The sequence below is a fragment of the Mastigoproctus giganteus genome, chromosome 10 (genome assembly GCF_048544385.1).
Source record: "Mastigoproctus giganteus isolate SK-2022 chromosome 10, ASM4854438v1, whole genome shotgun sequence".
In the NCBI taxonomy this organism is placed as follows: Eukaryota; Metazoa; Arthropoda; class Arachnida; order Uropygi; family Thelyphonidae; genus Mastigoproctus; species Mastigoproctus giganteus.
In genome coordinates, this window is record NC_143584.1 from 213,413,897 (window position 1) to 213,426,374 (window position 12,478).

The 12,478-nt window shown below is 34.0% G+C and overlaps 1 protein-coding gene across 5 annotated transcripts in view; it reads right to left on the reverse strand.

Annotated features, from left to right (window-relative positions):
- Positions 1-10,093: 10,093 nt before the first annotated feature.
- Positions 10,094-12,478, reverse strand: part of trc (Serine/threonine-protein kinase tricornered) — a 188,593-nt gene continuing 186,208 nt past the window's right edge. For all 5 annotated transcript variants that reach the window (XM_090383881.1, XM_090383880.1, XM_090383882.1 and 2 more), the window contains one exon: positions 10,094-10,806. In XM_090383881.1, coding sequence (XP_090240007.1) covers positions 10,688-10,806 — 119 coding nt within the window. In that variant the 3' untranslated portion in view covers positions 10,094-10,687. The remainder of the gene's footprint in view (positions 10,807-12,478) is intronic.

The window sequence follows — 12,478 nt, forward strand, 5'->3', positions numbered from 1 at the left end:
AACCTTAAATTTATTTAAACTATCAACTCCCACAACAACAGATGGAAGTCTATTCCAGCAATTAACTGCCCACTGGCTAAAGGCAAATTTCTGCATATCTATTCTACAACTGTCTTTCCTCAATTTGAATCTATGCCCCCTCAAGTTCTTAATCTGAGCAAGCGGAAATATCCCGTCAGCATTGAGCTTGCTCAAACCATTCAAAGCCTCGATCACACCTCGATCACATTACCTCGCAGGTGCCTAGTCTCCAGATGCTGCAACTTGCAGAACTAAAGCCTTTCATCGTAAGCACACCCCTTTGTTCCTCTCACCAAACTTGTTGCCCCTTTCTGTACTCGTCCTTGCAACTCTACATCCTTCCAAACATGAGGCCTCCATACCTGTAAACACTACTCAAGATGTGGCCTGACCATTATCTTATACAAAGGGATAATCATCTCCTTGTCGCTGCTAGCAAAATTCTTATACATATCTTTGACAAAACTCCTTGACCTGCTTTGGCAACCCATCTGCGCTGCTCAGAGAACTTCATATCTGACTGCACAATTACCCCCAGGGCGTTTTCATTCTCCACCGCCCTGAGTGTAATACCACAGAGTTGGTACGTTTCTCTTGGGTTACTGCTACTCCATATGGAGTATTTTGCATTTGTCAATATTAAACTTTAGTTGTCACTTCTCAGTCCATCCGCCTAACTCTTCTAGATCCTATTGCAGTAGCATACTATCTTTACTATCATTAATAACCCTGCCAACCATTATATCATCTGCAAACTTGGATATTAAGCCTGATATATCTTCATCGATATCATTGATGAAGGTATAGCTGGGGAATTCCGCTAATAATATTCGTTCAAGTCGAGCAGTGTCGTTTATTACCACTCTCTCCCATCTCCTACTCAAACATCCGTTCATCCATTGCAGTAAATTGCCTTAATGCCATACCGTTCTGATTTATACAGCAGTCTTCCATGTGCAACAGTATCAAAAGCTTTCCTGAAATCCAAGTATATGATATCAAAATTATTTTTTTGCATCCACTTCCTTTGTGACCACATCATAGTATCCAATCAAATTGGTCAGACAAAACCTCCCCTTAACAAACCCATGCTGTGACTGAGCTATTATGGCTATTTTGTCTGGATGATTCTGTATCACCTCTTTAACCAGTGACTGCATTATTTTCATTGGAACGGAAGGTAAACTAACATGTCTATAATTATGTGTCACCCTTTGACCCCCCCTTGTGAATTGGGGATACATTGTCACATCTTCTCCAGTACATGGGGACCTCTCCTGACTCTAAGGATGCTCTCATAATTATTAGCCATATGGTGCAAGGAAGCCTGAAGCTTATGCTGCACCAGTCAAAAAAAAAAAAAAAAAATTCCCGAGTTACCCTGAGAGAGAGAGAGAGGAATCACCAAGAAAGAGAAGAATGATGATATTCAGCTCAGGACCATGGGTGCGCTAAGCCCATACTTACCAGATGTGAGCCCCTGGGGATGGCTAAGAGTTTGCTTCCCTTGCTGCTTCCATCATTATAACTGGATAGATTCCATCTGCCTAGGTGCCTTTTTTTTTTTAAATTTCAAGAATTTCTCCTTCACTTTGCTCTCAGTTATTGTAAAATCACTTAGCTCTCTGTTAGAGTTTGATAAACTTCTGGCATTCCCCTCCTTGAATAACTCCTCGTGTGTGAATGTCGATGCAAAATACTCATTTAGTTTATCAGCTACTTGAGTAGGATCATCAATAGTTGAACCATCTATGTTAAGTGGTGGACCGATCTGATTCATCCCCCTCCTTCTAGAGTTTACATAAGTAAAGAACTCTTTGCTGTTTTCCTTTGCCAAAGTTTTCTCATAATCTGCATTCGCCTGCCTAACCTCCTTTGTGACTTGATTACAGACAAGCTTATATTTGCCATAGGCTTCTGTGTCACATGATAATTTATATGCATTCAATGCATTTTTCTTCTCTGCCAGGAGCCTCATTAATTCCTCCGACATCCATTTAGGCCTGAACCTAGAACAGTATTTCTTAGTTGGAATGAAAAGCCTAGTAGCCTCCAAGTTTAAGTCCTTGAATGCTTCCAATTTAGAATTTACCGTTGGTAACATCATCAGTTGATCCTATTGTATAGAATTTAAAAACTGTAACACCTTTACGAAAACAAAAACCCTTCCCTTTACCCTTGATGGTAGTTAAATCTTTATGTAAATCCAACATCAGTACACTCTGATCACTATCACCTAGTAGTTCCTTTATCTGCAAATTCTTAATGCATGAATAATCACTGCTGATAATCAGATCAAGGGTATTACTGACTCTGGTTCCGCCTCGAACACGTTGCTGTAGGTATCAATCCTCCAATAAATCCACAAGCCTTGCTAGCGTGCGAGTGACCAACACACAAATTCCAGTCAATATCTGGAAAGTTAAAATCCCCATTATAAGACATTCTGATTTACTGGGCCATTCTATTTCTCTGCACAACAGTTCATTGTACTCAACAGGCCTATAACATACTCCTACTGTCATTTTCCCTTTCCCCGTGTTTGTCACACAAAACAGAATCAACATTGCACTGTCCACCCGTGTCAACTGGATGCTCTTCCTTAGATTTTATTTTTCCTAATTAACAGCATAACCCCTCCTCCTTTCCTATACACACTGTACTCCCCAAATTCCAATTCTGCACTGCTTATATGTGTGATGCCATGTCTCTGATATCCCAACAATATCTGCCTTTGATGTCTTCATCAGCACCTCAAATTCATTTACTATATTCCTAGTATTAGCATACATGCACGTGTTCTTGCTCTTAGTTACCCTAACATAGCTCATGTATTTGCTTGTTCCATGATGACTCCCAGCAGCTCTTGAAGTCCTCAGCAACTGCACATTACAATAACAGTACATGGATCACTTTCGCCTCTGACTGAGGCTACTCTTAATCTTTTAGTCTGTGAATCCCACCCCAAGCTAGCAGTTTTCCGACCCACCTAACACTGCTTCGATAGCATCAGCAAATATGCTTGCACCCATTATATTTAAGTGTTTCCCATCCCTGTATAAGCAGTCTCTCCTGTTAGCAAGCACAGACTACGCTGAAAAAAATTCTACCCCGTGAGCCTTGCACAATCTTTCCAGAGCCGAATTGATTGACAAGGCTCTCATCATATACTCACTCCTATCGTATCTGGGCAGAATTGCAGGCACTTTCAAATTTAACTCTAACTCGTGATTTTTTTCCAGCATTGACCTGAACTTGTTCAAGTAATTCTTATCTCTTACTCTTAACGTCATTAGTGCCATGTACAATTTCACATTTTGTGCCCTTAAAAGATGAAGTATAGTCACTGTCCTCTCAATATCAGGTGGTAAAAGCCGGATTCAAATTCCGTCGATGATGCGAGGAACTTTTGAGTTATTGTCATTTCGTAGCTGTGTTAGTCGGTCTCAGGTGTAGATAGCAAGGTTCTTCCCCTGAAAAACTGGGGTCTTTCATTCAGCAAATGGACCAGAGAACACAAAATTTAGACGCAGAACACATGGGTGGTTGTTACTTTAAGGTGACCCGAATATAATAGGTCCCCCCCCCCCCCTACATTGCTCCTGCAAAATTGGTTAACACAATCCTTCCCAAAAAATTGCAGCCAGATTTGTTAATGGTATTCTTCGACTTGAGACTGCACATATGAGGGGGCATAAATTCAAGTTGAGGAAGGATCGATGCAGGATAGATGTGTGGACGTTTGCTTTTAATCCAGCTAGTTGATTGTTGGGACGTGCTTCCATCTATAGGAGAAGAGAATGGGTTGAATAAAGTCAAAGGAGAACTAGACAAATCCTTGGAGGTTACAGATGGGTTAACTTTTTTTTTTTTTTTTTTTTTTGGCTGATGCCATATAAGCTTACAGATGAATTATTATTACTGCAGGAAGATCTAGGGCTAACTTGGAATGTGATGCTAACAGTCTTTTTATTCGTGGGCACAAAACTGTAAACTTACCAGCAGTTCCTTAAAAACTAAGATAATGTTTAAGAACAAATTGGATTTGACCACCACAGATTAAGTTAAATGGCATTCAAATACCACTGGTGTTGAAACCAAATATTTCCATTTGGGTATTGACTATAAACTATCATTTTTCCCACATCTGAAATACTTCAGTAATAAAGTTAGAATTTTCTGGAACAATTATCAGGGTCTTTGGATCAGATAGAGGATCGCAAGACCTTTTATATTATACAGCAGCTTTTCTCCCAATAACAATGTGCTGTGGGGGCATGGTATTACTGGGCTATGAACGTTAGATTTCGGATCAAATTAAATTCAGTTCAGCGTTTAATGATTTTCAGGATATTGCGAGTAGGTCAAACTGTTTCAACAGTTTCTTCAAGTGTTAACTGGGTTATTCTCTTGGATTTGTTTCTTGTGTACAGAGGACTTTGTTACTGTATTAAGAGAGATACCTGCTCCTATTGCTGATATATAATTAAACAACTCTGCTAGTGTTAAAAGCGATATTCAAATGAAATAGTTAACTTATGGCAAACAAGATGAGACACTGGGACTTCTGGACTGGTTACACGACGACAGTTCATTTCTGATTAATAGGAAAGTTACGATGGTTTACTCCCAGTTTGGAACATACTTTGTAACTGGTCATGGATCTCTTAATGATAAACTGCATGCACTTGGTTTGATCGATACTGCCCCATGTTTTTGTGGGGCCAATGAGAACTGGCAAAGTATTCTTTATGAATGCAGCATTGACACCTACAGGATGGTGCTTCATGAAACTACAGGAACTTTGGTGCCCAGGTGGGAACATTACTTCTAACAAATGATACTTTTGTGCATTCGTTTTCATTTCAGTGAATTGCATAGAAGCTACAATTAGTACTGAATTAACCTTATTCCACATATGTAGATCTGATGGATCCTGGCTGCTCTTGAATGATTGTGGTGGAGGAAGGCTTTTTTTTTTAACTCAGTTTAACTATCTCCAGACCAAATGGTGACAGTTTTGTGCATCAAACATGCAGATTCTTTAAAAATGAGAGGAAAAATGCTACAGAAGAGTTTTAACTTATTTTTTAAAGCCAAAGAATTCACAGATAAGTTGTCAGGTAGGTAGGCAACTTATCAGGACAAGTCAGTACTCAACTTTAAAATGCCCATTGAACTCAATGAAAAGTATATATCATACATTTAACAGCCCCCGACACCCTTTTCCAAAAAAAAAAAAAAAAAAAAAAAAAAAAAAATGTCCTCCTCTGCCCAAAATTAAATCTTACGTATCAGGCTTCTTACCTAAGAAAGGTTGCTTGTCCTTTTGCATAAGCAAATCTGCCATCGTACAATGGGGAAACAATGGCAAAACAAACCCCCACTCGATGGCCTTGTGCCATACAATAACATAAATTATGCAGAGGTGAACCAATATTATATTAACACAATTTATGAATTTTGTGATCTTCCACTTGTTTTTCTGTCTATTTACAAGACAAAAGTTATTTAATGTACACAGCGTGTCACATTTCAGGTTATGTTCAATGTTTTTCTTTTCTGAATTTAAAAAAAGTAAATAAAACTATTAATCACAAAATTTGTGATTAACAGAAATGACAAATATAGTTTTCTCCTTGTCAATTAATTACTAAGATTATAACTTTATAGAACACTTACTAAAACTATAGTTTTACATTCTCTAAACTTAGCTGTTCAATTTAATTACAACTATATACTATTACAAAGCATTTTAGGGTTAAAAGAAGTTAAATGACACATGTTAGTGTAAATACACCATTTCTGTATGCAGCCAACTACTAAGCAGTTAAGAATTGGCATCATTTAATATGAGATATATATACAGTATTTTGAATGCCTTCATAATGAGTTACCATGATATTGCACTACCTCGAATAAGTAATGCTTCACCAACAGTGAAGACTATTGTTACTTATTCTCGGGCACCATTTTGAAGCTTATTGACTCCTCATCAGCGGATGGGCAGGTATCCAGTGTTGCAATGACAACCCAGTTATGAAATATAACTCTCAGATTGTGTATGAGGCATCTCTCATATCTGCCAAGAATAAGTAACAATATCATGGTAACTCGTGAAGGTATTCACAATATGAGATATACTTAAATGATGCAAATTCTTAACTATTTAGTAGTTGGCTGTGTACAGAAATGATGTATTTACACTAACTTCCATGTCAACTATACACTATTTATTATTCTTCTCCTGTATACTTTTTTTTAAGTCTCTTTTCTCTCTCTGTACATGTATTTCTTCACAAGCAACATCTCATTCATGAGTCTTACAAAACAATATATACGAAGAGTGAACAGACTGTCTAAATCTAATAATCTGCATCAAAACTATATTTAATGCATGAATTATTTTTCTTCCATACAATTTGTATGAAAAAAAAAAAAAGAAACAATTGACAGATTTCTATGTTCATGAAAATCCATCCACTGGGAGTCAAATTGTTGCACGTGGACTAACATTGTGAAGCCAAATAGGCACTTACGCATATGTGAATGTGCCCGTTAAAGTCTCATTTAAAAAAGAATAAAAGGAAGTCTCACTGAATGACAAGCATCTCCCTACACAATCTTTATTTTGTACACTATATACAATAATAAAATTAATGTCAATCACAAACTCTACAGGAGCACATTTTCCAAGAACTTTCCACAAAAATAAGTCACAATTTGAGTCTAATTCTTCTATTTCTGTGAAACACTCTATAATGTAAAAACTACACAACTTTCAGTGGTTTGCAAAAATATACCAAAAATGTCTAAGTTATTTCTTAGTCAATGTTTAAAAAATTAATACTTCTTATATTATAAAAGAAATTTTTTTTACAACAAAGCAAAATATTCTCACAGCTTTCGTTTAAATACTGCATAAAAATTTAAGGATTTAATTTTAAACAGAAATTAGTTTTTTTTTTCCCCATTTGTAATATATGTTTATAGAAATGGTTTCACAAAAACATCTCAGTGATCTGAGTGTGCATGATGTTTTGATTGCTGCAAATTGTTGACCTATAAACTAAGGTGAAGTTCACTTGTGTTTTCATATTCCATATCTTACATATACCATCTATCTATTGCTGCATGCTTAACAGTATCTATGGTACCAACAAGCAAGCACCATTACTAAATACAATAATACTAGTAACCTTAGCTCTGAGCATTTCGATCGATACCAGAGCAGTTCTCTGTACTGCGGAGTGACATATTAAATAAGGCTATGGGACACAAATATGGCAAATCAAAACAAAATGTTTAAATAATATACAGTGCTATTTAATTACAAAGGTGCCCAAATAAGGCAACCATCTAATAATACTTTACTTGCCGTTAGTCCTGCAGCAGTATTAATACACCTACTTAAACACACCTTTAATTTTTGTGATAAATTACTATGTACGATATGATGTGAAAACAACTTCTTTAAAAGAGTCATGTGATTTACACATTACTGTATGTGCGCCTCAAAAATTATGAAAACAACTGTAGTAAGTATACATTTTCAAATACTTAATTCAGCTTACAAAGAACAAAACCTAAGCACAGGAACAATTATAAAATCAGACAAAATGATTAAAAGACTAGCTAATGACTACCTCAGAGAGACCAAACATCCAATGAAATGCCTTATAAATAAAACTAAAGGAATGTATGATGGCTATAACTGTATAATGCTGTTATTGCACAAAACATTAGAAGCTTTAGAGAGGAATGCTGAATATCTAAAACTTGTCAAATGTTATGATAAGTAAAGGAAATGGGAGCAGAGGTGGCAGTACTGTTAACAGAATTGCTTTCAGAAAATATTTATGTGAAACTTATTATCCTGAAAAGCCATTATCTGAATTAAGATAAGTTGCAACAATTATTAAAAGAAACAAAAAGATTTTTTTTTCCAATTGATACTTAGTTGGATGACTAGCTCACACAATAGCTGCACTCGTCAAATAATACTTGAAACTCTTCCGACAGACATGGGTATGCATGCTCACTTGAAATGCAGTAATATTTTCTATCATTATTCAGAAATACTTTAAGAGAGCTGCCAGGTTCATCACGACCAAATTAACGGCGGAGAAGGTGGAAAGCTTTACTGTCTGTGGTAATCGAATGAATCTTGTAATTATTAGTTTCAAGCTTTATACAACCCAATCTTCATTAGATAAGAAGTATTCCTCTCACAAAATGTATATTTCTTGTGTCGATAAGTGCTTCTTATGTTTTTTAAATCTAGTAGAAAGCACACACACATACACACACACACAGTTGGAACAAGAAAACACAAACAGGATGCACATAAGAATTATAAAACAGTAACAAAGAATTACACTTTATAACAGGTATTTCACAATAAATAACAAACAAGAAAAACTTTTTTTTTGTTATTTAAACTAGTACATTTCCCATTTTGAAAACAAACCATTTTTACAGAATATTATTTTCAACCATTTAATGAACAAGGAAATTAATCCAATTTAGCTGATCCTATTGTCACAAAGACCGATAATGCTTAAAATGCATGTCAACTGCTTTAAGGTGCATTTTCTGGTAACTTTATCAGTACATTTATATATTCAGTTCATTTCACATATAAGAATTATGAATCGATCTCTGTATATAATAGTAGCCTTTCTCTGAATTTAAATGTGCAGGACAAGTTTGAGTTTTGATATTGCAAATAAGAATTCTTTCTTAAAATCAACATCATTAAATTACAAAACAAAAGATGATAATACTAGTAAAATAAGCAGTATAGTCTTGGCATATATATATTTGTAACATAAGGTCTGGTTTTCAAGTATTCAATATTTGTTACAGATTCAATCTGGGTTTTATCTGTCTAAGGATATTCTGAAGTATATTTGGAATAATAAAGTAATTGCTTTTTTTTTTTTTTTTAAATATAATTAAAACTCTCTATTTTAAAATAGTCTATTTATTAGACGGTGACACAAGATTTTTCTGGTCATAAAAAAAATGGAGAGTAAAAATCCGAAACTTAATGCAATTTCAAATGGATGAAATCAGGATATTCAATTGTTATCAAACAAATAACAATGCTATGCATGTTCCTTCACATAATACATATAATAACAATTACCAGTATATGGGATTATGTGCATCTTGCAAAATCCAAGTGATTATAGTAATTCACTAATATCACACAGTAGAAAATAAATATTTTTAAAGTTGATATTTGATTAAATGTAGGTATAAATTTACTTGAACTAAACTTTTGGACAAACTATTTTTTCAGGATATTAAAGTTTCTCTCAATAACAGTGCCCGTTCGGTACTCTCCCTCTTCCTCCACACACACAGAGCAACTTATATGTTAACAAAAATTGCAAAAAGATTTTTTTAAGGTTAGTTCTCAATAATCAGGCACAAATATAAATGGTTAAATGATTTTGTTTAATCTAAATTTCTATATTTAGATAGAGAATAGCTTTTCCTATGCAAAATCTCTTCACAAGAAGTTGAAAAGTTAGTATAAAATGAGATATGAAAAATTTCATTCTTGGTATGTTAGACTGAGAAATATTTTGATTTACGACTACTTATTTCATTATGACATCTCAGTATTTTCAAGAAAGGCAATATAATTAGTATACCCAACAATATTTTAAATGGTGCACTTTAGTGTTGGTATTCTTTTCTTTTAAAGTGATATGCAATAAGAAAGTACACCTCAACATTAATTAGAAAACCCTTCCCATTAAAAAAAAAAAAAAAAGCTATAAAATATCCTGTTTTCACTTCATTTAATATTATGTCTTAAGAAGGGAAAGAAAAAAAAAATTAGACCTTTAGCAAAGATCTAATCCAATTAAGCAGACAGATTTCCAAAGAAACATATATAAATACAAATAATAAAATAAATAAATAAATAAGAAAATCAGTTTAGATGTCTTCCTTTAAAGGTATTTTGAATTCAAATTTTAAAGAAATACAAAAGTGATAGTATTTATATTAAGATATATCTAAAGATAAAGCAGAGATAATCAAATTCTGAGGAGTTCAACTTATGCATTAATTACTATGAATAAAAATCAATCTTTGCAGCTTATACAAGTACAGCAGTGACTACTTCAAATTTCTAATTTACATTTAACAAACACACTATGTAAAATAAAAACCAGACCAACACTGTGATGCCAAGCAACACCATATCCATCTACTGTAGATAATAATAAAAAAAAAACCTTTATCCCAACCTCTTGCACATTCACATCTGCAATTTAAACTATTTGCATATAGCAATATTTTTTTTTTGCACACCACCCACACTTTTACTACACAAGCTTTATTTACAAATCCCACAATTGTACCATGACCACACAAGTATTCAGTCAATATTACAAAAAACTGCTTGGCCATTTGCTTTACTCAGCTTTTCTGAAATAAATAAATACTGAAGTTTCCTCAGGATTGCTGAACAAAAAGATAACCAAGCAGTATGCAGCATATTATCTATTTAAATAAATATGCACTGGTTTAGTTAGCAGCCATGATTTCGGCAAGGCAGTCTTCTTTTTCCCACCCCTTCCCTTATCAGTCATTCAAGTGCAATATGACTTCTAATGAAATTGAAAACATACTAGTGTATGCAAAGTTAACTCCTCTTTGTATTCTTCACTCCTCTTTGGGTCAAGCCTTCAAATCGTTTAAATGTGTAATTGATAAAAACCCAATCTTTATATCCAGGTTCACCTTCTTTAGCTGGAGCTGCAGCTGAAAAAAAATAAATAAAATTAATAATAATTAATAAAATAACAAAAATGTCTAAACTACTTAAATCACATGAGTTAATATATAGTTTAAAACTTTTAGGTAATATATAATAATTTCAATTTAATTAAATTTTGTAAATCATTAAATTTAAAAATGTTTTCCCAAAACCATCTAAGTGTGTTAAAATATCAATTTACTCTCGTGAAACAGGGGCAAATAGAATGATTTGGACGCCCACGTAACAATTTAAATTTTAATTTTCATACTAGATATGAAAATTATTTCAAAAATATTAAGTCTCAAACTCTTGAAATAATTTTAATTATTTCAAGAGTTTGAGAAATCAGTCATCTGTACAGGAATCCTTCGCCAACCATGAGAGGGGGGGGGTTACAATCACAAAACAGTACAACGGGCAAAAGCCTGGTTGGCAGGAAAAAAAAAAAAAAAATTGCAAAACATAGTGCATTGGGCAAAAGCTTTGTTGGCAAGACTACAAAAAAACAGTTCCCCTGTCCCTAACCCCCTGTTTTTGTCCTGCAAAAAATTGGGGGGGGGACATTAATTATGCAAATAAAATATTAAAAAACACTGCAGATTTCATTTTATATTTATTTTAATTATATTTGATATAAAAATAAAATAAATATTAATTTACATTATTGTTTAACAAAGTGTTAAGAAAATTTCAGTGATAAGACAACAAGCACAAAATGTTTGTAGAAGCAGTTCCCGCTTCACGAGTTTACGAGTTATTTTTTTCATGTAACAAAATCAAAAATATGAACATTAATTGCAATAAATAAATGCTAAACATTCATAAATATGGAATTTCAAACCATGCACGTAGCTATACAATACACTACTACAGTGTACTGTATTGTATACAATACAGTACTACTACAGCAGAGATCGTACAAAGTGAAACAGAAGCCGTCATTAATATTGCTAGGTAATTGCAGCTTGAGGTTTCTACAAATAACACTGATCTGCTTCAAGCACACAATGGAGGGCTCACAAATGAAGACCTCCTTGAAATAGCAAAATGTGAAGAAGCTGAGGAAAAGATGATTTAATAGCACTGAAACTCCTGTTTGTTCCTTCGCTCTCAAGGGGCTTGACGAAGCTTTTCAACACATAGAAAAAGCAATTGAGATTTTAGTCGCAAGATCCAAATTTCAAGTGCACTAGAAAAGTTGCTACAGATTTAAAAAATGCTTATGCATGCCATCGTGAAATTTATATAGAAAAGAGAGGGCTTCATGGAAACAAATGAATCTTGAAGCATTTCTGAAGAAGATGACTCCTTGTGATTCCAACAAACCAACGAGTGCGGAGCCAACAATGAGTGATGAACCATCAACAAGTGACAAATCACCGAGTGTGCATTTAGTGATGATGAAGAAGAAGAAGAAGAATAAACATTAACATTTGTAAAATAAATAATTTCTTTATTATTATAATTAAGCATATTATTAAGCATAACCTACTGTTTTTTTGTCCTTATTTAACATTACTTTGGTCAAATTTCATTGTTGAGAATGTAATCCCTGTTTTTAACATTATGTCTATGGGAAATAAATTCCTGCTTTACGAGCATGTGCTAGGAATGAATTAATTCGTAAAGTCGAGAACTACCTGTATAAGTTTTTTGTAAGTTCCTTTAATCTGC